Genomic DNA, 27,192 nt, shown 5'->3' on the forward strand with positions numbered 1-27,192 from the left:
ACCTACAAATGGTCCCAAAACAGCAGCTGTTTCAAATCCTTTTGATAAACAATGCAGCCAAGTTGAACCCTTTTTGACCCTTTAACTACTCTCACAGATTGGTTTAAGGCGATGGCAACTTTGGGTGGTCGAATGACGAAATGAGCAATGCGCCATGAAAAGCTGCAGTTTATGTAAGCTCTTAATAGGTTCCTTTCCTTCTCGAAGCTGATTTCTTTTCCTCGGATGAATGTTCACATACACGGTCTGCCAATATGAGTATTATTACATTTTGACCAAATACTGAGAAATATGTCGGTCTCATTTTATTATGCTCTGTGATTACCAGGGATACCCTGATCAGATTTTTTTTGATGATGTTTGATGAGTGATAACTTGCGGTGATTGGCTGATTGACGGCTGACACTGGTCATTTTCGGCATGCATTACAGAGGTTAGTTATGTCAGACTCGCACACTATGATGAAGTTCAACACTGACAACATATTGTTTTGTTTTGGTGACCTGTAGTGCACCAGCACATTGAACGTGAAAGTGGAAGCCAGGTGGTACGACATGACACAACACAGTGCTTCCGATCCATGGTACTTGGGAGTACAGCCAAAATGTGTAATTATATCTTTAGGCTATTACTCAGCTGCCTTTTTTTAGCCGCTTTGTTTTGAACCGATAGTGGGTTTTAAAAAAGAGACTAAAATTAGACAAAAATATCACCTGGATGTTCTGAGAAACCTTTCAACTCTTTTATCAAACAGTAGTCATCAGAGAAACTGTCTCAAGAAAAAAATGTAGTAAAGGATCAATCAGTGGATGGTTGTGTCCCACACTCCTTAGCTGTGCAGACGTATTTATTGTCCTTCTTATTGCTCAGATGGGTGTCTGTCTGTGATAGAGATGACGATCCAGCCCCGGGCTCCCTGGTCGTTTACTGATTCCTAGTTGACCTAGCTTTCCGTGTCAGGATCTGGATGAGTTTGGTCCTCTGCCAGCGCTGGGTCACCGCGGCCTGCCTGCTCACGTGGCAGCTCGTCTACACTGCTGGATACCCACAGGGTGCCGAGATGAGATTTGATTCCTCATTGATGCTAGGATCCACAGTGGTGGAGTCTTCATAAGCCCAGATAAGATTATCAACATATTTAGCCCATGTTTATCTAAATCCTGGTGGAGCTAGTTGTAAGATGATTTTTGAAATCTGTGAGGGTTATATCGCCAACAATGCCTCAAATAGAGGTTTTCAGAAAAATTTCTCAGACCATCTTTTTCACAAAATAAACCAAATACCCCATACAAATGTATAAGGCTCCAATGTAAAATCAACACTGATACAGCAGGAGTTTGTTTGAATTATTTCAGACTTACACAACCTGGACGATACCCTCAAATCCAAAAAGTTTTACACATATGTATTTTAGTGAGTTTTTTAGGCTTAGGATAATCACCTATTGAAACTTTGTTGGCTGATTTAGTTTCTGAGATGGATTCTCTGCCCACAAATGTTCTGCCAAGATTTCAGGCCACTGTTTCTCCTGCTTTTTCTCCCGTCTGCCAACAACACGGTGTCCGTTTTGTCCCACAGGAGGTTTTTCTGGCCGCCTCTGATTTGGCCTGTGCCCATACTGTCGGCTTTGGCAGTGTAATTTCCCCTGACAAGCTGATGGTTAGTGTTCATTCAGTCGGCCCAGTCAGTGTAATTTGGTTTGTGTTGAGATTGTCTGTTCCCATGTTGTGATTCTGTCTGATTTGTCTGACTGTGTCATTTTGGTCACCGTCAAGGTCTCCATATTGAATGGATGTAATGCTTGGTTGGTTTCCCAGACTTGTCCATATATTTTACAAAAGTGTTGCTTGTTTCGACTTCCTGCCAGAAATCACATACTCTGACATGATTTGTTGTGTAAGTCGTGTACGCGATGTGCCCAATACGTCACTGTTTTGCTTTATAGGGGTCTTAAAGCGCTTGAGAGATGGAACGATAAGAAAGCCTCTGACACAGACACATGTCGATATACAAGGACTTTTGTAGTGTGGTCGTTTGTATTGACTTCAAAGTAGACAGTCACATTGTGTGAAGGTATTTATGTTAGAGTCAGTTTTATAATCTGCAGTAGATTCTTGCACCGCATTTGCTGCTGCCATACCACATGTTGCTTCTGTGTTTATTACTCTGCCTTTGTCGACCAAGAAGAATCATCTCCACTACCTACAGCACCTTTGGTATCTATGCGACTGTAAAAAAAAACAAGTACTGTTCTCAGAAGTTTAGCATCGAATTGGTCCTGAATAACTGTTTTTTGTGACATCTATACTCTCACATGACAAACTTGTTTTGTATGAATTGTCTGTACGGGATTCATTCTGCAGAATGAAGTAATGAAAAATAATTTCCTGTATGTAGTAATTCAGTCTTTTTGCGTCATGATGGATATTACGTAGAGTATTCATAGTGCACTGCTTGCCATATTATCTAATAAAGTTTGCAGGATGTATCTCAATTTCCAGTGTCCCTTTACAGCTCATTGAGCTGTTTAACGACTGCAGATGATCTACGTCTTTTGGCCCTAAAAAACTATTGCGGTACTATATCAAATAGGTCAGGTACTTTGAAGTTGGAAAAGAAAGTGGTCACCTATATCTGTCCTAATGATCAATTGAAGGTTTCTGCCCATGACTGTGACTCAAAAGCAGTTTATGGAAAAAGGATAAATGGGTGGAAGCACTTGCAGAAAGATGTAACCTTCTCTTTTCGCTTTGTTTGCTTAGAGTTGAGTTCCACCTCTTATTCACTGATAAATACGTGATTATAGTGTTGGTGTGTCTACTACCAGCCCACAATGCTCATTGAGCTCGCTTTGACGAGTCTCAGGTTCACTGTTCTTTTTGTTATATTCATTGTGTTAGTTTTCTCTGCCATTGCTCTTGAATGTTGATGCTTGGCCTACTTTGTCTGGCTCTATAACTGTCATAGGATTGTCTAGCCAGCTCCAATGAAAGCACTAGTCTGCTTCAGTTCACCTAGGCCCTACAACATGCCAGCAGAGAGACAGTTGGAGATGGGAATAAAAAAGACAAGAGCAGAACAAAGTCAAACACAGACTTGCTGTCTTTATTTCTCCCGTCTCTGCTGAAAGCCATTGTATGTTGTCTGTGATGCATACGCTCAGGGACTTGCTTTATACACGAAACAAGTGCTTGTCTACTTAATATTTTACAAAGAGAAACTCTAAAAACTGGTCTCCAGGTCTGCAAAAGGGCATTGGGGAAGGACAAACCAATAGACTAAAAGACAGTAGCCATCACTTATAGGAAAGTGTGTCAATTTTTTACAGATAAGAGAGAAATTAATAATGTAATGTTTAGCTGGCCTTTTACTTGAAATATTACTAGTGAGAAAAAGGTAACCTAATCCAAAATTGTGTAATTTTAAAACATTATTAAATTAATATAATATGGTAGAGATTCAGTGTCATCACTAAAAGAATTTAAGTAGTTAAAACAGTATAAAACTCGTCTACAAGCAGGCAGGAAGGTAATGATACACTAATGTGCTACATGGCACACTATAAATAAAACAATATAACTGATGGATGATGAAATGTCTCATACTCTTGAAGCGGTATTCTTTATAATTTTTTTGATCTTAATATTCTTAACGGTGGTCGGCCTGTGTATTTATTTATTTTTTATTTCGTACACGTCTAATTTTTAACCTGTCATTAACATCGTTCTTTATTTCTTTTCTTGCAGTCTTGTGTGCGAAGAACCTGGCAAAGAAAGACTTCTTCAGTAAGTAAAGCCTATTTTTACGTGTTGCTATTCTTGTCCCATTCCCCCCCTCGTGCCTGAGAATGGGCTTTGTCAGCAGTGGCAGCTTGCTGGCTTTTGAAGCCATGCTGTAAATGAAGTCCCTTAGGAGCTGTCTGTCTGTTATACACAGCAGGAGGTCTGGCACGCATGGGGACCCACCGCTAATCTAACTTCTAGTAATAGATACCAGGTCCACTGGCATGGAAGCACTAGACTTAATTAAATGGCTTTAATAGGACTGAACAGAAATTGCACCTTATTTAGTCAAGCCCACGGCCAAGCCTCACTGGCTGTTACAGAGAATAAATACAAATGTCAGTCTAAAGTCTAGAAAACATTTCAAACTGATTCTGCATCAAATCATACATTTTGCATGGGTGGAAAATTAGTTTATATTTTGCTGTCTATCTGAACACAAGCTAATAAAAATATAGAAAAACAGAAGTAATATGTGACTTGATGAAATTAGAGAGCGTCTGTGGGAGGGTTGCTCCTGGTTGTCTTCATGGTTTCTTATTTACATTAAGCTTGAGGGCTTTTTGTCTCTTTAAGTTACGAGGACCGACAGCCATTCTCTGCCACCAGCATTAATGTCAGAGGTGATGCATCATCTCATCCGGCTGATGAGACAGTTTCACAAAAGGATACCTTTTTCCCATCTCATATCATTTACTTTAATTACCTGTTTTAAACACTTAATTGCAGCCGTAACAGGGTGGTTACCCAGTGACTTGATTCTCCATTAACCTGGAAGTCATGGATACAGACAATAGTAGATTTATTATTTTTGCCTAACACGCACTAACACGCACTAACACGCAAACCCACAGCTGTGGGAAGTCCCAGGCCAGAGAGTGGGTGACTGAACAGGTTTGACTTGTGTCAAGTATCGGTGCCCAGAGGTGTGTATACTCTGACACATTTAAAACACACATACACACATACACACATGCACAGTCACCAAGTCCAACAAAGAAAATTCCAGCTAAGCAGACCAAGACAAAATCACTTATCAGGTTTCCACCTGAATATGATACTGTGAGACATTAATGCTTCCTGTCTGCGCTCTGTAAACGTTTCACATCGATGATTCACATAGGACATCATTTTATTAACAGTATTCACTTCTTACCTTTAGATATCTTCAGTTTAATTTTTATGAGATACACACTGTTAGCAGAAATGTTTACATGACCAACCTGTTTAACCAGCCCCTCCTGACATATGTTTTGATAATGTTGGTTACATTAACTCAAACAAGATTACAACTATCTGAAGCCACTAGTGTCATTAAAACAAGATGCTTGATTCATTAGACCAGTAGTTTTCTAGCGTTGAGTAGCTCTCAGGCTGACACAGCAATATGTGTGTATGGTCGGTCTTTATTTCAGTTTCATGACCTTCACAGAGTTAAATCCAAGTCAACGCTGCTTGGCTTTGGTCAACAAGTACTTCACTTACAGATGTAGATCAAATGTGATGTTTAACAGCATCAACCAGCGTTATCCCACTGTTCTTAAAAGAATAAAATAAGCCAGAGAGTTTGCAGGGAGAACTGAAAAGTAATTTGAATAGGTACCTGTGTAAATAAATGTGTGTCATTTTATGGTTGAGAGTCGAGTGTATTCAAATGCAGTTGTCATCATAAGTGTCTATATGAACAGCGACAACCAGAGATGAATGTGTGACTGCAGTCTCGTAAATGGGTCAGAGGGTTTGTACACGAGCTCAACACGACCATTTCACTTGTCGCTGACTGTTTTTTTTGTTTGTTTACAGGGTTGCCAGATCCCTTCGCCAAAGTGGTGGTGGACGGTTCAGGACAATGCCACTCTACAGATACTGTGAGAAACACGCTGGACCCAAAGTGGAATCAACATTATGATCTGTAAGTCAGCAGCACAAAAGAAAACAAATGTTGCGCCACCTCGACAGAGAGACCATAGTTGTCACAGAGGGGTTGTATAGTGGTTTGTTCTCCAGTGTGTCGCTATATGAAACTGCTATGTCAAGTGTTTCAGGAATGTAGATTTGTTTTTGCGCTAGGAAACACCCATCTATAAACCTTTTAGACACATTTTACGAATGAACATGGGTGAAATTTTAGACGTGACATACCACAGGCCTCGCCAGACATATTCAAATGAGTTTTGTGGAAAACACAACTCTCTACAACATATTCTGCCTGTTTTGGGTGGTAAAATGTGCAGTTTGCTACATGGTTTTGGGCTACCAAGCGATTAATTTGTCTAGATTTTTCTGGTCACTTCACTTTCTCTGAATCAATTGTGGCTGTACGTGGGGGGGCACTATTACTCCAGTGATCTCTTTTGGGGTGAGCCGCTCATGCCTTTGTGAATCTGTTTAACATGATTCTTGAAACCTGGCAAGGAAATAAAACTCCGTCTTTGCCTTTAGTCTCGGAAATGCAAATCATTGGCATTTCAAATGAAATCTATGAATTATGCAATGGTCAAGGAAACCAGAAGGGAAACAGGAGGCAAAAGCGTCTCGTATTTTTGCAGGCTAGATTGTTTGAGCGAGTTAAAGCAAAATGTGGTCATTATATTGTCTACCGACCTCAGAACCCAGAATGACTAGAAACAGAATCAGCAATATGCTCGACAAGTGCCTGTATTAAACTATGAAGCTCAGTATTTCCCTGAGACTGTGTGGTGTGAACGTCCCCTGTACTTAGGCCTGTGTTGACAGGCCCTTAACGTGGAGTGATCACCCCACAGGACCCAAAGGACCCACTGGCAACCGAGATTATGTTGTGGTGAGAGATGGAAGGAAACAGTGGAAGGAGGGGAAGTGCAGAGGGAAAAGGAAGCCAGATATTAAGAGTTGAACACACTGAAGGGGAAGAACCACAGAGGGACTGGCAATGAAGAGTGGGTGGGAATAATGACAAGGTGAAAATGTGTATGACAACGGATATCCAGCACTGCCTCTCCAGATGGATTATAAAATATATGAATACATATATTAACTTGAATCATTCAGACAATAGCAGCAAATATGATGCTATAATTAAAACGTCCATATTATTTATTAATATTTGTTCAACAGTTGGTGAATAGGCAACGATCTTGCTATATTTGACTGAAGAGGAATTTTTCAAGCAAAATTTACTGAAATACAGAGTTTTAGTTTCAGCTTCTCCAATGTGAGTCTAACCTGGTTTTGTACTTTGTCTACCTATTAGTTGATACCTGGGTTGACTTTTTTCCCGCTATTTCCTGACCTTTAATAGACTTAATGTTTTGATTTTTATAAAATAGGAAATTAATTGATTGTCATTGTTAGTGGCTCTAATTACAATCCTTTTTGATCTTGTACAGTTTTTAAATGTCCATGCACGTGTTACTGTTTTTGTGTCTCGGCCATTTGCATGTAACAACAGATGCATTTGGCCTTTCTCGTCACATGCATTTATTTTCAAACACACAAAAATGTTTTGCAATGCTTCTACTTGCCTGTCAACATCAACCTCAGATCCGCTCCCTCTTTTACATAATTCTCTTCCCCCTACTGGATCCCCACCCTCTCTGTGGAGTGCGTTCCCTGCCAGCGACCCTGGCCTCTTCCTCTGGTTCAGGAAATGGCTAACATGCCACAGAAAGCAGATGGGAGTGTGGGCTTGGCGGATTGCCAGCTCACCACACCCCCTGTCTCGAGCTGCCAGCATTAGGAGGTGGGGTCTCTCCCCACATGACACTAATTCCGCCAGAGGCTTTGCTACCCTATATTACGCATCATAAATGCCTTAAAAATATATTGCAGTTGATGCTCTATAATATGTATCGGTGTCCGAGACCGTGCAAAAACTTTTAAAACATTTAAAGCGCAGAAAGTTCATGAACTCATAGTAGTATATGTAGGTCTGGTCTTGGCAGGTTTCCTCTTCATGTTTGGCCACCAGTTTTCAGCCTTTTCAGTTAGTACAACTTCTCACATTGCTTCAGTTGCTCCCAGAGCTTTCACTCTCATTACACGCAGTACATGTTGTACTGTGCAAGCCCCCGTTCCCCAGTGACAGCCTCTGTTACCCTACCGGTCTTCACACATCCAGCCTGAGCAAGAGTTGTTTCTATTTTTTGATTTGTCCCCAAAAAAGCTGAATGTCATGGATGTAGTGAGTTTTTAACATCTATGTGTAGTTGGCATTGACAGTAGCTGCCAAGTTGACTCTCTTGGAAGCTCACATACCCACCCACAGCTTCATCAAAAAGTGAGGAATCCTGCACATAGTGTTATCTTTTCAATAGTTGCAGGGAAAGATAGCGAGAGAGACAGGGAAGAGAGAGTGTGCGTCGCGCTGAAAAGGGCCAGAGGTCGGATTCGAGTCGATGCTGCTGCAATAAGAACTAAGCCTTCATGCTACACTGTTTACCACGTGAACCAGCGGGACGCCCTGTCAGTCCTTTAAGCTGGTTACGATTTCACTCTGCCTGATTCTTGTCTGCAGTGAGTTGGCATAGGTGAAAATGGGCTGACATCAAAGTCAATATTAATAGAAAGCATGTCTTTATAACTATGACTGTACGCTCAAGTATTTTGTCTTGGGCTGACAGCAGAGATTCATCCTACTTCAGTAGGCGGCGGTTGTGCCACCCAGAACCTATTGCACTCTGTAAGTGATGTTAGTGCTCAGATCTGCTCAGTTTTCCATTAAGAGACGGAACAAAAGTCTATGAAAGTGTATGTCGAAAAGTGGAAGAGGAGAACTAGACTGAGGTGCTGGGTGAATATAAGAGTAGGGTAAGAGTAAGCTTTGAGGGAAGTAAGGAAGAATGCTTTGGCATCTACTCCCACCACATAAATCAGATCAAGGTACTTGATATGGACGAGCCAGCGCTGTAGAATCTCCACTCTGAGATTTGTGGACGTTAACAACTGAGAAGTGTCCAATAGTAATATGAAATATGTCCAATCGGGAGAGAAATAATATTTTCAATTTCACTTTGTAATGTATGTTCCCTGGCAAAAAGGGTTGGGGAAATCTTGCAGGTCTGGATTTTGGTATGTTCTGGAAAGCTAATCTGAATTTGACCCAAGACTTTTTCCCCTCCACTGCTGTTGTCTGTAAGACTAGGAATGCTTATCCCTATTTTTTGTTGTTGATGTAACCACATAATGAAGCGTGTGTGTGTGTGTGTGTGTGTGTGTGTGTGTGTGTGTGTGTGTGTGTGTGTGTGTGTGTGTGTGTGTGTGTGTGTGTGTGTGTGTGTGTGTGTGTGTGTGTGTGTGTGTGTGTGTGTGTGTGTGTGTGTGTGTGTGTGTGTGTGTGTGTGTGTGTGTGTGTGTGTGTGTGTGTGTGTGTTGTGTGTGTGTGTGTGTGTGTGTGTGTGTGGTGGTGGTGGTTTGTGTGTGTGGTGGTTTGTGTGTCTATTTGTGTGTGTGTGTCTCTATGCAAGAAAGAAATTAAGATTCAGTGGTAGTTTCTTAATGAAACTAATGTCAACAAAGTGGAGAGAAAAGGACATGTCTATATGTAATGGTTTACATTATCAGATAATAATTAATTTCCAGTTAATGTTAGCTATGTTACATTATTATTTCTGGAATAACTTACTTTAATGGCTCTCATTACGTTTGAGGTTTGACAATATTCAGGAATCAGGGTTATCCTTTAAGAACGTATTTACCTTTACTAGGTGATCCCTTTATTATTCTGCTGAGCACACTACAACTATATCTGTGTTTTCAGCAAGCAGCTTTTATTTTATCACTGCTAAACACCTTTTATCAACTGTGAGACACTGGGAAGTGGTTTTTGTGCAACTCAACTTCACTACCAACAACCATCTACAGAGGACGGAGAGTCTCATCAGTCATTTTAATCTGTAGTTGTGTTGGAGCCAGATTTTAATCTGCTAAAAGTACAGTAAACTGTATAGTTTAGTATCTGCAATGTTATATAATGCCGCTGTCCTAAAACGGATTCGGCTCTGCAGTTCTGTGTGAGGAAATAACATATTGTTCTACCTGTTCTCTTGTCCTCGGACACTCATTGTCTCGTCTGCTATTTCAGTTCTCCTTTCTTTCTGTTATTTTTATGATGCTTCATCCCACAGCATCACACTTGCCTCCAACTCTGACTACCAAATTGTGTGAAAGCAGGAGCACAAGATTAAACTTGAACACCATTAACGTCCACAGGGAGATGATTTACGGAGCATCACAGCACACAAAACACAGCGAAGGATGTGCTGAAATGATCTGATTATAAAGTGCATATTATGATGTGACACAGGACTTGACAAGATTGGAAACTGGCACTGCTTTACCTCCAGTGGTTGCAAGTCTGTACATGCCCCCTCATGGCAAATCAGCTTTAAATTAACTTTATTGGAGAAGAAATTTGAGTGTTATCTCTTATCCATTTGTCACCACTTAGTGTTAAACGGTCATATCATCCTGATCTGACATTCAGATGCTGACTTGAAACTAAACCACTGCACACATACAAATATCCACAACCCACACAGGTTGTCATTTTATTTCAGTGAAACAATTTACCAGCTCCTGTGATTTTGTTTACTTACTAAACTTATACATTTTAATGTTTTCAGAAGGGACCCCCCCCCCCACACACACAAGTGATATACGGCATAATGTAGAGCTTTGCATCCGAGCCAGATGATAGGCTGTAATTATGTGTGTGTGTATGCGTGCATGCATGCATGCGTGTGTGTGTGTGTGTTCAATGTTCAACTCTGTGTGTCTACTGCGGGAGCCGTCTGGGTCTCAGACAGCGGCGGAGTACATCACGGGGACTTCCTCTGTTCTTCCACCACGACTAGACTGGCCTCAGCTGTGCTAAATCTGCAGACACACAAACACATACACAGAAGTCACTTTTAAATCAACTAATCTGCCTCATTACACAGTCTGAAAGTCTGCACCACAAACACTGCGCGCATTGTTCTCATGCTGTCAGCGAGACGCAGTTAATAAGAGATGCAAAATGGAGGTTGAAGATTTTTTTGTTTATTTTCGCCGTGTGTGTGTGTGTGTTAGTGTATTGGAAACTTTTCTGAGTACAAGTTTGTTTTAGCTTATGAGCTAATTTAATTTCCAAGTTTCATTTCCTGTCAGTTGATTAAAAAAATAGTTTTAAAGGTTTGAGCCCCCTGCGGTGTGCAAACAAGCACGTCTCACTGGATCATCTGAAATTATATGCATAATGACAACACTGCAAACGACTTCTCCTTCTGCCATCAATCCCATTTTCTGTCTTATTGACTCGGCCTTTCGCTCTCTCTCTTTCTCGTCAGATACATTGGAAAGGCGGACTCTATCACCATAAGTGTGTGGAACCACAAGAAGATCCACAAAAAGCAGGGCGCAGGTTTCCTGGGCTGTGTCCGCCTCTTGTCCAGTGCCATCAACAGACTCAAAGACACTGGCTGTAAGTACCTGTGTATGTTTGTCTATGAGTAAGTGCATAGTTACTCTGTGTTTTTAAACACTCGCTGGGGGGGAAGAGGTCATGGGCGTCTGGTCTCATCATGATCCGTCTGCATGTTTATTGTGGCCTTTACCCCGAGGTGCCAGTCTGGCTTGTTAGTGAAAGGTGATGGGGAGGCTCCATCCAGTGGCTGAAAGAACCAAGTTTGCATCTCTGTCTTTTCTTTGTTTTGTTTGTTTTTTACTGTGTTGTGTGTCATATCTGATTCTGATTGTCATGCGAGCTGCAGATGAATTTCCTCCTGGTAAACAAATGCAGACACTGAAAGTTGTTTTCATTTTGATTCGGTGTATGCACATACAGTACATCCTGCACTCACCACGCGTAGTCAGATAGACGTGTGTGGGTCAGACGCGCTGTCTCCAGAAGCAGAGACAGAGCTCGTGCCCGGGGACCAGGGTGTCTTTCCTGTGCCTGCATTTTATCTGGCTGCAGCAGTGTGATAGCTAGGTAGCCTGCTGCTACATGTTTCACTCTTTCAACAGCGCTGCTGTTGCTCCCCCAGCTTGCATCCTGCTGCTGCTCCTATGCCAGCCATTCATTGCTGGAAGATTTATGGCCACAGTACACAAGCAAGTCATTTAGGCAACACATATCAGAGATATTGCCCGCTGTAGACATCTTCCACCTGGGGCTGAATCAATAGCCACAATTCATTTTAGAGCAGCGCAACTCTCTGTGAAGGAAACAAATAGCTTTTATTATTGCAGGTATAGGCCTAGTCCTGCTGATGAAGTTATTGTCAGTGTTTGACACAAGATGCTGTTTAATTTACAATTGATTTAAATTTATTTTCTCTGTGAACAGTCACATACTTGTTAACCCTGTCTGCCTTCATGGCAGCTGACTCAATTAGACTATAACGCAGGACATCATTTGAGTAGATGGTCCTCTGTTGTCACCTACAGTAGGATGCCTTTGCACTGTGAAAAGCATGTGTCCAGAATCCAGCTCTCAGATCAGATGAGTCCTAATGAATCACAGCTGTGCTTAGAGTTGTCCACTTGTGATCGGGTCACCCAAGGCACACCTAAATGCCAAGTTTGAACAAGGCTATAAACACTAAACAGTTGTCTAGTCCATATTTTCAAACATTCCTTCTCCTCCTTTCCTTCAATCCACCTTCACACACAAAGTCTTATGCCCCCCCCCCTCGCCTTTATGCGTCTTACCTTTTCCCTATTTAAATTCATTCATTCCAGAGTCGTCCTCGCAGCCACTTTAAAAATTGTCTGTCTGAATATAATTACCATTTGTTGGATGCTTTTTAAAATCCAAACTGCATAGTTGGATACTTCCATGACTGTAGACACTTGTAATTACGTTGGTTCAGATAAAATAGCCCTCAACTGTCAAGTTTAATGCGTCACTGTAGAGTTCATTCTTGGCTCATAAAATTCACCCACTAATTCACCAAGAACCTCAGCAGTATCGTTGTTGCCATAAGAGGGACCTTGATGGCCATCGAAGCCTGGTGCCATACTTTTACCCCCATATGATTTGCCCTCAGACTTATCCTCAACTACAAGAAACATGCGGTATAGGCTCCAGTCAGGCTCCAGACCAGCCACTTATTGTACAGCAAACGTTATACTTTATCATAGTCGCTGTAAGTGGACAGGGAGACACGATGTACGACGAGACACCAGCGCTCTCTTTATCCCTTTGTCCTCGTCCTGCGTGGGGCAGACACATGAACAGTGCCCAGTCTGTGGTCTAACCATGATGCACATACAGATGCAAACATTAAACCTACACACACACACACACACACAAAATAGTTTACTGGAATTGCCCTTTTTCCTAGAAGGCACATCCGCACACATACCTCTCTTGGTCATGCAGTGCAAACACAACCTCACAGAGCTGTTTCACCCCTGCACACACACACACACACACACACACACACACACACACACACACACACACACACACACACACAGGTTTGCAAACCAGAAGGGGATCCACCATGATTGTCTGTTTACCAGAGGCCTGTCTGGTTCTGCAGTGAGCTCCACTTCCTGTAGCGGGGCAGAAACAAATCTCCAAGTCCTCTGCCCCACTTCTGAACCCACAAATGCACTACCGCCAGTTTTTTTTTTTCTTTCTTTCTTTCTAAATGACTTCACATGTCAGACTGCCTCGCCTTTCACCCTGATGGTAACTCATTTGTCAGCATTTATAGTGTTGAAGTAATGGCTAATTATATTCACTTATTTGCAGACTGATACTTACACAATATATTTGTACGGACACGATATGTGTACGTACACATGTGGAGACAGATGTGCAATAAAGTGAAGGAGTGATTAAACATGCTAAACTCATGTTAGTCTATATTAACACGTGTGTACTTAGTTCGCTGTAACACACAGTTATGACAGCTCTGAGAAGTTGCATGGTGCACTGAGGGCTTGTGGTTAATGGTCTGTAAATGTTGTGTCTCTCAGTTTCTCTTCTCTCTTATTTAAGAGAAAAATCTGCTTACTCTTCTAGCCATGAAAGGCTTAGGCCATCACTGTTTAGTCTAGACACATATCCAGAACAGATGCACACATACACACACACACACATACATACACACAAGTCTGGAAACAAGTTACAGGTTTGTTGAGATCTGCTTAGTCTATACATACAAACAGACATACAATTTCATGTGCATACAAAACCATACTGGCAAGCCGTTACAAATCCAGTCTGACTTTGGTTTTAGTATTAGCACATGGAGAACTGGGGCATCTCTTTATCTTCCTTTCTCTCACTCCCTCTCACTCTGTCTTTTTCTGCCTCTTCTGCATAATTCCCTTCCTCTCCTCCCTCTCCTAAACTTACACTCAGCTTCATGTCTGAATATGTTGTAGTTTTACATGTTTAAGTAAATCTATGCTTACATATCAAGCACACACACACACAGGTTTTATTGTTAATGGGCACCAATTGATGTCACTCCTGGTCCCTGTGCTGGTCAGCTGGACTGGCACTGCACAAGTCGCTCGGTGTGTGTGTGTGTGTGTGCTAGAGAAAGAGACTGCAGTGTATCTGTGTCTGGATCTTGTTCCGACTCTTCCTGGGTTGTGTTCCTGTGCTGTCTGTGTCCGACAGTGCTATCCTGTGCTTAACAGACAATGTGCTCTTACTTTTCCAGAAACAACAAGATAGTTAACACATTTCAGGCCCAGATTTCATGACACTGGTGTGTCCGTATTTAAACCTTTTCACACCAAGTAGGGAAAGCTGCAGAGGCGTTTCTACTGCAGGGCAGAGTGTTGTATTTTTAAACATTATAAAGGCGCAATAGTGTGGAGATTTGATTTATAATATCAAGAGTTTTGACTGGCTACGTTAGTTTATCCCAACTGACTTGTGCATGGGGGGGGGAAGTAATTTAGGCTACTGGACTGTGTAAATTATACATTTGTGAATTTTCAGAAAATCCGTTTATTTTGGCTTGACAATAGTGATGACTGGAACAAAATAAAAGCTCCAACACTCTGCCAGCACCGGCCAGTTCGGTCCCTGTTGGTCGCTGCCCTGCCAAGGTTGGCTGGATTTTCCAAACTATTCAACCTCCTTTCATAAGTTGCAGCGCTATACATGTAAAAACCACTGAAATGATGCCCTAGTAGTGCACTTGAAGTCTGTTTGTCAGACAAATATGTTTTTGGTCACTTAGTGTAAATATTGAAAGGTTAGACATCTTAGCGCCTGAACAGGGTGATGGTTGAAAAAAAGGAGCAGATGTTAAATCTATGGTTTTTGTTTATTTTGCCCTCCAGATCAGAGATTGGACCTGAATAAGCTGGGCCCCAATGACAATGACACTGTGAGAGGACAGATAGTAGGTAAGTAACGCTACACCAGTTACAGTATACTGTATATGTGTACAAAAATGATCTTATGTCATCTGCATAGAATAAAATCACAGTGTGAGTATGGTATGTATGACTCAAATATAGCCCAGACATAAGTCAAGTTTAATTGTCTGAAAACTCTCAAGTAAGTACCAGCTGGAAATGACTATTAAGGCATCTCAACACAAAGTGTTCTGTTATTTCAAATTCCTCCACGATTAAGTACACATAAGTTGGAAAATTCAGATACCAAATGTTTTTTTGATATTGGAGACTATGAAAGTAAATGCTGAACCAATGTTTGTGTCAAACACAACTCTGGCTATATTATGTAAAAATGACAAAACACAACTTGACCCAGACGGTATAGTCTGTGTCAATACTCTGACTCAATTCATTACCTAACCACTGAACCGCAGCGGGGATGTCAGACGGAAAAGGAAACATGAAGAATATACACGAGGCATATGTATGAGAGCATCAGTGGAACTGGAGTTCATGCCCTACAAGATGCTGATCACAGTCAATCTTTGCCATCATAGATAAGAAATCAAATGTTATTGATGTACCCCTTCCTTGTCTTTGTCATGTGTAGTAAGTCTTCAGTCCAGAGATCGCATCGGGACAGGAGGGCCGGTGGTGGACTGCAGTCGTCTGTTTGACAATGATTTGCCTGATGGGTTCGTCTTATTCCTGCTTTTTTTCTTTCTCAACTTTTATGCATTGTATTGTTGATTTGGGATATCAATCTCCATGCCTAATGATGATTCATTAAGAGCCTTTCAGGTATAAAAACAGTGTTTATTCTTTATTGCTTTAATTTTTGATATTGCTTTATGTATATTAAGTTCCTGTGTGTCTTCATATTCTGTGAAACAGCTGGGAGGAGAGGAGGACAGCCTCTGGCAGGATACAGTACCTTAACCACATCACCCGTACCACACAATGGGAGAGACCCACCAGGTACGACTGCACACATGCACACATGATGACTGATGAATGATGTAGAATATTAGAAAAGAAAGTCGACGAGAGCTTTCCAAAGGCCAAAATAATATCATCCATAATATTTTACTGCCTGTCTTTAGTTCAGCAGTTGCACTATTGTAAACCACAACAAACTTGACCTTTCACAAAAAAAAGCAGGAGCGGTCTGTTTAAGTGGTTGTACTTTCCTCCACTTCCCCTTTCAGAAAAAAAAAAAAACTTCCACTCAGCTCCGCTCACAACAATAACAGTCTGTCGGTAATGAGTGAATTGCTGTCAGTTTCCTTAGCCCCTCACCCCACTACAATACACACACACACACACACACACACACACACACACACACACACACACACACACACACACACACACACAAACTAGCCAGCCAGTCGGGCAGCCAGGTTTTGCTTGGCCCCTGTTCCTGTAAGAACAACTGTCGCCTTCCTACTTGGCCCATATCAGTGGAGCAGTAAGGTAGTATGCAAAAAAAAAAAAAAAAAACTGTCCCTCGCAGCCTCACGCACTCTTACTACACATCCGTTCTGGCCCCTTCGGCAGCAGAACCAGGTACAAAAGAAGAACAAGAAGTGGTGAAGAAGAGGTTAAGTGGTAGGTCAGAGAAGGAGGTCGAAAAGTTGATTTTAAGAATGAAAACGATCAGGTAGGGATGCTGTCATTCAGTGTCAGAAGAGAAACAGTTTGTGAACAAGAGGATAAGTTGACTAAAAGTGTTTTTTTTTTGTTTTTTTTGTCTGTCTATGGATACATTACAAGTTAACCTACCAAAAAAACAAAATGTAATACTGTAAAACTTAATGTTCCTCCTCAAGAATTAGTTTTCTCTTTGGCAGATTATCTTGAATTGTAGCCATTGTTTTTTTTCTACACACTGTTCTTTACTGGCTGTTGTCGCTGCTCTTGGCTGAAGACAAATCTGGACCATGAATTAGTTATGAGTTGACACTTTGGAGGACTGGGGAGACTGGCTCAGAGACTGGGAATAATGGTAGAACAAGAGGAAAGAACACAGAGAGCCGGGAATTAAATGAGCGTGGAAGCGGAGGAAATGCGAGGGACCAGGAGTATGTTGAGGGGGGAGCAGGTTGGCTGTGGGTTGACAGACAATGGTCCAAGGTTTAAGATAGCCAAGGCGTCAGTAACTCCAGACACGCAGACAGTGGTCAGACGTGCTACACGCACGTACGCATACGCACACACACACACACACACAGACACAAAACGTGTCAGTAAGCCAACATGCCTGTGTCTGTGTCTGCTTATTAGATATCTGCTGTAGGAGTCCTGCTGTTCGCCAGCACACAAACACAATTTAACATTCTGCCGTAGTCTATGAAGACTTTGTTTGCTCTCATTCAAACCCATAATCATGCATATCACTTAAATCTTAACCATAACTATGAAATACATTTTCCCCTCGAGGACTGATGACACAAGCTATTTTCCAATAATTACACTTCAGTTGTCTAGACATCACATGGAGAAATAAACCTGCTACACCTAAGATTTCACTTTTAGAAAACCTGTAAAGCACCTTCTCACCCTGACGGTAGAGACACACCCCACCATGCATGTAAAGTGTTGTTCTTGTCAATTAATCCATCCAGCTCACAGCAAGAAAGCTGAAGTTTTGTCTTATTAAGACAAATACTAGCTTTTTTGGTTTTAATTGTTTCCCAATTTGTTAATTAAAATGTTTATTTGCTCACCATGTATGTTGATTAGCAACTACAAACAGTAGCAAACATGAAAATAAACTGTAAGATTTGATTTAGCAGGACACACCTTCATAGGACCACAGCTTACCTAAACACAAACATTCACTCTCCCTCTCCTCCCTCCCAGGCCGGCGTCGGAGTACTCCAGCCCATCAGGACGCCCGCTGAGCTGCGTGGTCGATGAGAACACGCCAGTGATGACACCGGTCAACGGGGCCGTGGCCAGCGGCCCGCCAGGCGAGCAGCGGGTCCAGGAGAGACGGGTCAGATCACAGCGGCATCGTAACTACATGAGTCGGACACACCTGCACACGCCTCCTGACCTGCCCGAGGGTTATGGTGAGAGACACACACACACACACACACACACACACACACTCTCACAGAGACAGAGACACACACACACACACACACACACACACACACACACACAGTAACTCTCTATGGGTAACTACCTGTTCAGAATTCACACTGTGAAAGTAGAGAAGGAGTGCATGATACTGTAATCCTCCGAGTGGCCAGTCACAACATCTCAAAACTGTGTTGTAACTGTAGTTTTTTAAACATCTTGGAGTTTCTCGTCGTCGCTCTGCGTTTACCTGAGTTACTTATGAGGTGAGGTCCCAGACATGACCTCAAAAATACAACACACGCAGATCAAAGACGTGGTGAGCTGCTCTCGGGCTCTGTGGTGTTTGTAGCCTGGAGGCAGGAATACTTGGTACAACTTTTCTTTCTCTTAAAGCAGAAGTAAGTGGTCCGGTCGTTTTCGCTAATGCTGCGTTCCAGGCAGACTTTTGAAATCGTAAATTACAGCTTCAAGTCACGACTTACGACTTTGTAGCGTTTCAGGCAACCCACTCGTGTTTTTCCGACCTGTTTTACTGGTGAAAGTCACTATAACGGCCACTCGTAACTTCCGACCGGTGAACTCGTACCAGATCGAACTGGTACCACTTCACGGTCGGAAAAATACGAGTTTCCTTGAACGCACCATAACAGTCCTCGTCCCTATGTCGCCACATTCACGGCGTTCCTTGGCTGCACACACAGCCCTGCATGCCGTTCTCTCTCCTCATTGGATAAAAACTGTAGGATACGATAAATGTTTTCTCCTCGGCTCAGAGCAGAGCAGAGTGACTGACAGACCCGTGTTTCAGACCAAACACTCTATGTAAGTGATTGCTGTCGGAAGATATAACTATTTAAGACTTATATTAACACAAATATATCACTTACTTCTGCTTTAATGATGAGAAAATGTTTAAATGTCATTTGTAGCCTCCTTTCTTGTTCTGTCTCTGTCTGTTTCTCTGGTCCACATTTGGGCTAACTCACACCGTTAATCCCCTTCTACCTCCCTCCCTCCACCCCTCCCTCCCACAGCACCACATCATAACATCTCTTGCTGTGTGTTAACAGTCTGTCTCTCCTCTCATTTTCTCTCCTGTTTGTTGGAACGTTTTGGCTCTGCCGACTGATATTCCCACAACGAAGGAAAGGAGGGGAATCGGAGTATTCATAGCTCTGTGTTTAATTCAGGAAAGGCACTTGGAGTTACTTGTTATTTTCTCTCATTGTACTGTATTACTTAAGTTGGCCTTACTTGCGGCATTCAAACACATTGGGAAAATAATGCCGGAGCAAGTACAATTTCCAGCATCTGAATGTTTTTCCGAAATGTGCACTTTTCACAGTCGGCCACAGCGCACCCCACAATACCCACAGAGTCTGTAAAATAAATTATTATTTTAAGTGTGGGGCTGCATGCCAGTGATTTAGAATGGCACCGCTGGACCTGTGCCCCCTTTTGAAACGTCCTGCTGTGTCCACCGAGGCTGGCCGAGGTCGGACAAAATGAGTCACTGATGCCCAACAGCTAGTGAGCTTTCTTCCTCAGCTGAACCCTCTGAACCAGCGGCTGGGTGTGGTGAGGGAGCGTGAGAGAGAACAGGAGAGAGAGAGAGAGAGAACAGGAGAGAGGGGGAATGTGTGAGAGGAAAAAAGACAGGGAGAGGTGGGTAGGAAACAAGTTGTGCCAGTAGGAAGTTGGGGTGGGGGGTAGTGATGGATTAGCGGCTGGATATACACACATGAACACCACCACGCCCGTGCAGCGCGCACACCGTGTGCCAACATTCACACACTCACTCTCCATTCATCCATGAGTTGGATCGAACCAAAGGTCCAACGAGTCAGTGACGGATTACAAATAAGAGCCGGTCTCCTCAGATTTCACTTTGGTGTCCTCAATTCCCTTATTTGTTTACAGTATATTATATTAGTGGGTTTGGCATGAATGGCAGCATTTTCCTTTCCATTTCTTTTGGTTTTGGAGATTAATAGGAGTGGATGGGCTTTCAGCGCACACACACACACACACACACACACACACATACACATACACATACACATACACATACACACACACACAAGCCTTTAAGAGAAAACAAGGCAACTAGGATGCATCAAGGAACGCTCTGTAAGGAAAAACACTCATGGAAGTCTTTGATAAATTTCCCTCACATTTTATTTTCCCCACACTCCTGGGAAAGGCCTACTGGAGACTGTAGAGGAACTAATTGATTACATTGGCACACACCTTAAGAAACTCTTAGTTCAACATTGTCCCAGCAGTTTGCCTGTCACATCAATTATAAACAGACTTCCTCGTCTCCAAAATACACAAACTCGCTATCCACGCTTGTACCCATCTGAACTAGACTAGAGAACAACAACGGTCGACAACAGTCCCAAGCTTGTTTCAGTGCTGCTTTTTGCCTTTTGGCATATTAATGCAAATTTTAAAAAAAAATCTCATTTGTTTTTTGTTTTGTTTTTTCAGAGCAAAGAACAACTCAGCAGGGCCAGGTCTACTTCCTCCACACGCAGACTGGAGTCAGCACCTGGCATGACCCCCGGGTACCCAGGTAATTACTTTGTGCATACCCTTGTATGTTTTTCACATGTATTGTTAAATATCTATATTTCTAAAGCAACTCTTTTTTTTTTTTTGAGGTGTCACAAAGATCTCTTAATATGAGCTTAATTATCTCAGAATTAAAAACATATTGAGTTAAGTACATGATAGATTCATCATAGTGTGGACAGCCTGTATTGTTTTAATCCTAATATAAAATTTGACATATATTCCCAAAACTGACAGGGCCAAAGTCGACTTGACTGGTTTGGATCAGACCTAATTTCTCACGTAATTGCTCAGGGCTTTGTTCAAAAACAGTCTTATTAGTCAAGTTTCAGGCTCAAGTCGGGGTCAGCCAAAATAATGACCTCTGAGTCCGACGTGGAGCTGGAAGAAAGTTTTTGGACAGATGTTGAGCTGAAAACACCAGCAGGCCAGTGGTTCTGCATTCAATCATTCTGTTCACCAACTCTCAATAGCCCACTACTTAATTCACCAGAGATCGCAGGCGGTGTGATTGCGTTACACTTTTTGGCCTTGTGTCGGTGTAGCTGCTGCTTAGTGATGAAGCACATGCGTCCAACGTCCAACTTACAGCAGCAACTTTGGGTTTGGTCAGTTTGGACAGAGCCGCTGAAATGACCCGGTATGTTGTGATGAATGCAGCGAGGCATGTGCTTTTGTCCCTGAGTGATGTGTCCTCACTTCACACAAGGACAAAGTGTACGCACACACACACACACACACACACACACACACAAGACCTCTGTAGGCTATGGCGTTGTCCCAGATCAGGACTTCTACTGACAGGAATGTCAGTATACAGGACAGAAAGAGAATCCAGAAATTAGAGCAGAGACTTTTTCAGAAGGATAATGACAATGTTAATGTTGCAGAGGCTCTTGGGTCTGAGCTCCTGTGTTTTAATTGGTTGAGTCTTGTGAAACTGCTGTGGGAACAACTTATTTTTCATCACTGTCTGTCACTATCAGCAGGACTATCAAGTAAACTAAAAACACTTATTGATCAGTTGTTTCATATTTGGGAGTTTAGAAAAACAAAAGAAAAGAGTGCCCAGTCTATTCTTTAATTTAGGATGAAAGCTACAGATGGTGTAGTATGATGGTCATTGATCTGTTTGTTTTCTGTAGCATGTGTGCTTCTATTTACAGTCACATTCAGACTTGCATTTTATTTGCTGTGTCATTGTTACTAATGGCTTCACATAACTTTGTTCAGGGACCTCAGCAATGTGAACTGTGAGGAGCTTGGCCCGCTGCCACCCGGCTGGGAGATCAGAAACACAGCCACCGGCCGCGTCTACTTCGTCGACCACAACAACCGAACAACACAGTTCACGGACCCGCGACTGTCTGCGAACCTGCATCTTGTACTCAAGTGAGTCCATCAGTTAATAATGTGTGTCAGCCAGGGCAGAATATTCAGGGTAGATCACATTGACTGTCAGCGTTTCCCAGGACAAATTAAGTTGTTCCAGCATTTTATCCTTTTACATAAAAGCCGTGTACACAACAACTATAAAACACAACTGCAAATATGTTGCTGAATGCAAATCTGTAGGGTTATGTCTGTTTTGTAAAGGTAACAGTCCCCGTTACCGTAAAAACTCAAACTAGCTGTGACAGAAACACAGAAACAAACAGCAATAATTTCAGTGAAACAACAACCGATGGATTATGACTTCGTAGCCACTTGATCATAAAAGTTACCAGATGTCCTTGTATTGAAGAGCTGGCCACGAGAGTAAATAGAGGCAGATGACCTGGACAAGAAATCAGCATGACACGTTTTCTCAATGGAGGGAAATAATCAGATTTTTCACACCAATTCAGACCTAGTGGTGTTAATGTTTAATTGTGTCAATGTTGATCTCTTACATGTTTGGCCACGGCTCTTAAACAAGTCAGATTTGCCCTGTTTATGGTTTTGAGTAGAGGACATCCAGAGCCGCTCTCCGCTCTGCTCATGTGACTGTTAGAGACTCAGTGTTTTTAGAAGAAGCTTTACACTCACACTATCCATCCTGGAAATGGACGTGATGACTCCTGTCTGGGGATGCTGGAATAACCCGACATGAGGGAAAAAACTGTTAGGGAGCCTGTGATGCACACGACAGTCATGAATCCCCCAGCAATGAATATGTCTGATATAAGATAAACACAGATGACTGTCTTTATTCATCTCACCTTATATTTTTGTTCTTCTCTGTTTGTCCTCTCCCCTACCCCCTGTCTCGTGTATCTGCCAATTTGTCTTCCTTCCCATCCACTTTCTGATGTTCTCACCAACTCTGCTGTCTTTTCATCCATTTCCTCTCTTTGCATTTTTTTAATGTCTCCTTCTTCTGTTTATTTCCTCTTCTCTTTCACTACCCTTTTCATCTCTCCTGCTTCTTTGTGTCCTTTTCTCTTGTCTTATCTATGCATTTGTCCTATCTGTATTTGTCCTGCTGTCCTGCAATGCTTCAATACCCTTCTCTGTCATTCACCTTCTCTTGTATGTAATTTTCTCCCTCTTTGTCTTTCCCTGTCTTTCCCTCCCCTCTCCCCTCCTGTTTCCTCCAGCAGCCCAAGTCCAAATGGTTCCCGTGTGGCCATGGACAGCCAAAACACTAACCTCAGGTAACCCACACAAACACATGAGGATATTTGTGAGCACAAATACACATTCACGCACTTGCACGCAGGCAACACAATGTCTGTGCAAAGTGTGCATACACACGCTTACATGGGGTCTGTGACATACGTACATGTGAACAATGCAGTCAGCATTCACAGGCTAACAGGACTTTTCATGCTCTCACTCCAGCTGTCTGTATAAAGCACTTTCAGCAGCCAGTCACTCAAAGGCTACACACACACACACACACACACATGATCATGAAGAAAAAATGCTGACCATGACAGTCCTCCAATGTCCAGTTGGTGTGTGTTTATGTATATATGTGCATGTTTTGTGTAGCCTTCATCAAAGTTGACTTCCAACCCTGAGGATGTCATTCAAACACACACACACACAACCCTGGCTTCTATGTCGTGGGAGTTGTCACTCCACCTTTCAGTGTGTTTGTCCTCTCTGTCAGCAGTCTGCCTTCACTGTAGCTCAGCCCGCAGCCAGCCAAGCCAACAGAGAAGCCTGATGTATCCGACCCCACCAGGAAAAATAATACTCAACACATGTTAGCACAGCAGCTGTTAGCTTAGCACCAGCGCGTAGACTCACTGAACATATACAGGATGAAAACATCAGCCGTGCGTTAGCTCTGATGGCTAACGAACGAATCTGTGACATTCACGCTGAACGGACTTGAGCTTGTGTTGTGTGTCACTGATAAAACAACTACCGCGTTAACTGAATCTTAGATCGTTCTCTGTCTGGTAAGTTCCCGTCACTTCACGTCTGACAGCGTATGAGCTAGAAATCACGAGAGCAAGAGGAACATCGAGATGTGGAGATTTTTTCCCCTGTAGCTTTTTTTTTTCTTTTCTTTTTTGTACAAATTCTTTGTCAAAACCTCTTGCAATAACAGCTGCTGGCACGATGGACATGTTTGGGAAATCAACATCTGGTCATTTGGTCAAATAGTATCCATATGTGTCAGAATAGCCCCTGGTTGTGAGTTGAAGCTCAGCTATGTTATCCAGTCAGCATCATTAACTGCTTGTCTGACTCCTTATTAGGAGAGATTTGAGAGAGTTCAGACACAGTTTTAGAGCTTTGAGAAGGTCGAAATTAACAAGCTCTAATTTCTAGGACGGCTTACCTTGATGCAGACTGGGTTAATGAAAACACCCTCTATATGCAGTCCATGATCCATCACATGGCACCTGAACTGTATTTGGCCTGTATCTTTATAAATATTTTAGCAGAAGTTGAAGCCAAATTTGGAGTTTTTCTATTTTAGATTCTTGTCATAAGTCTAATCAATATTCAAGCCAATCAGGTTTGTATTGTGCCTGTAAGACTAGCCGTCAAATCAGCTGCATTTCAAGCAACGCAAAATTATGGCCAGGAAATCACATGAATTATTTTATCTTAAGAGGTTTAAAACGTATAAAAGCAAATGAGCTCAGCATCAAAAACGGTCGGTGCCACTTCTCTTTAAACACTTCCTCTTTTCTCTCTGATGTCATCATCATACCAGTGGAAATAAATCTGTGTGTCAAAAAAACACATCAGTTGATTGTCAAAAACCCTCTTAGCTTCGTTTTATTAAAAAGGTTGTTCTTCTCCGTGGCGTAGGAAGAATTAAAGTAGATGAGTGTCGTGCACACTGTGGTGATGAGACTGCCGACTGATTTTGGCTCCGAAACACAACATTTTATTGGCCATGTTAAATGGTCTCAACAGTCCAAATATAACGCTGGATTATTTACTGCGTGAGAGCGTCCAATCTAAACACCCAGGGTGACTGACAGGAGGGCCATTAAAAGAAAACAGCTGGCAGAGAGGCAGAGACAACATGGTGGGGGGGGGGGGGGGGGGGGGGGGGGCAAGTCTGTTTACACACACTGTAGATCTACATACTTAGTGTGTAATAGTCTTAACATCTGACTATTTAATGTTAATGTGTTGACCTTTTTATACATTATCCTCAGCTCTGTAACACTTTTGATGAATCAAAATAACTTTATTGCTCCCCTGGGGAAAAATAGATAGAAAGAAAGGAGGTTATGAAGTAGATTGTAAGGAGATAAAAAATTAAGATGTCCTTATTCTATAGCGTATATATCTAATAGAAAAATGTAGGGATGTGAGTTTAAATTATGCTTGTGACTCCTCAATAATTCTCATTATCTATGCCAGGATTTAAGAATATTTCGCCCCACATCCACACAGGTCCAATTCATGCACCACACGTGACGTTGCGCACACACATACACATACACACACTGTGACCTGCTGTAATGCAGCTCTGCACTGACCTGTTTTCCTAAAGGGAGATTGAAGGTGATGGTTTTGTGGGGGTGGGGTTGCATTTCAGGATGAGCCGAGTGCATGTTACATCATGCTGATGTGTGGCGTTCGAGGGAAAAAAAATCTAAATGAAACTAAAAATCTTTGTTTTTCTTTAGATATCTGCATAGCTGCATAGATGGTGCGATAGTTGATTTCATTGTAAAGGAAAGTATGCATGCTGCACAGAGAGAGAGAGAGAGAGAGAGGGGGCAAAGGGACTTTTTTCTTTTTTTTCTTACAGCACTGAGATGTCAGGACGCTGCTGTTCCCTTCATACCACCGGAGGATGATTTCACTTTTGTTAGGGTTTATCTGCCTCTCTTTAATGCATGTTTTCTTTTTAGTTTCTGGCAAATGGACACAAACTTAAATCAATAGAATAAAATACAGCAGTTGACAACGGAGAAAACAGAGTTGGTCGGCCAAACAAATATAAGCGCTGCAGAAGAGAAACTCGCTTTGATCAAGCGGTGAACAAAAAGCAATGTGTTGACTTAAAGTAAAAAAAAAAACCTGCTGCAAGCCAAACTGTCAGTGCTGACCTGGAAAGAGAGTGATGGCAATGAAATAATTAAATAACAAGAGTCTTTCTACTGGGAAAAAAAAACACAAAAATACTGTTGTGTTGAGTTGTCAGACAGGATTGTTTTCGGTGCTTTTTTAGGGTCCCAAATGTGCAGCTGGTGTTGTCACTTCTTCACTAAATTGCACTGGCAGCAATTTTTAAAATGTAATCAGTCTAAAGAAGTCTTTGCTTCATTTTGACTGTATGCTTTTAAGCATACCTATTTAGATTTATTTTGACAAATAATAATCAGACCTGCTGATAATGTTGTGTCCTGAAATACAAGAGAAAGAGGAAAAAACTCCTTTTTCATTGAAACTGCATTTTGGGTTCTGCAACTTTGTAGTTGTTGCTTCACCTCGCACCTTTTGACCCCTTTTGTCGTTCAGTCTGTGTGTTTTCCTCCCCATCTGTGGAAACACTAACAGTGTGTGTTTTGACTGCAGGATGGCGTGGAACAGATTTGATATTCAGCATTGCAAGTCTACAGTTTGCACCTCCAGTCTATTGAACCTCCAGCACACATCTTGGTTTAAAAGTGACTCAGACAGTCCTGCTGCCGTCAACCTCAGACTGATGAAGGCTTTGAATTGTCAGACAGTCAGACACAGCTACATTACTGTGGTCTGCCACACTGTTTCTCGCATACTTAGCTTCCTCCCTTGCACCAGCACATCGTATATGTCTGAAAGATTACATCAGTGTTTGCCGAAGGTATTTTTAGTTGGCTCTGGGTTGAAGTTTAGTGGGCATCAGCAGGTATTTTCCCAACCAAGTTATAAATCTTCATGACAGTTATATCAATATTTGCATTTATGTTTAAAAAGTGATGATTATACTTGGTGCATCATGGGTGTGTAGTATATT

General features: G+C 42.1%; 1 protein-coding gene across 2 annotated transcripts in view; it reads left to right on the forward strand.

Moving 5' to 3' along the window:
* LOC146991495 (E3 ubiquitin-protein ligase SMURF2-like) overlaps positions 1-27,192 on the forward strand; it is a 60,942-nt gene that overhangs the window by 21,212 nt on the left and 12,538 nt on the right. The window contains exons 2-11 of one of the 2 annotated variants that reach the window (XM_085773618.1): positions 3,747-3,785; positions 5,586-5,694; positions 11,090-11,223; positions 15,060-15,125; positions 15,730-15,814; positions 16,014-16,097; positions 17,985-18,196; positions 20,703-20,787; positions 22,020-22,178; positions 23,366-23,422. In XM_085773618.1, the coding sequence (XP_085629744.1) occupies positions 3,747-3,785; positions 5,586-5,694; positions 11,090-11,223; positions 15,060-15,125; positions 15,730-15,814; positions 16,014-16,097; positions 17,985-18,196; positions 20,703-20,787; positions 22,020-22,178; positions 23,366-23,422 (1,030 nt within the window). The remainder of the gene's footprint in view (positions 1-3,746; positions 3,786-5,585; positions 5,695-11,089; positions 11,224-15,059; positions 15,126-15,729; positions 15,815-16,013; positions 16,098-17,984; positions 18,197-20,702; positions 20,788-22,019; positions 22,179-23,365; positions 23,423-27,192) is intronic. The other variant, XM_085773628.1, reaches the window with a different exon arrangement.

The sequence above is a fragment of the Trachurus japonicus genome, chromosome 1 (genome assembly GCF_045865225.1).
Source record: "Trachurus japonicus isolate A0001 chromosome 1, Traja_1.0".
NCBI classification, from domain to species: domain Eukaryota; kingdom Metazoa; phylum Chordata; class Actinopteri; order Carangiformes; family Carangidae; genus Trachurus; species Trachurus japonicus.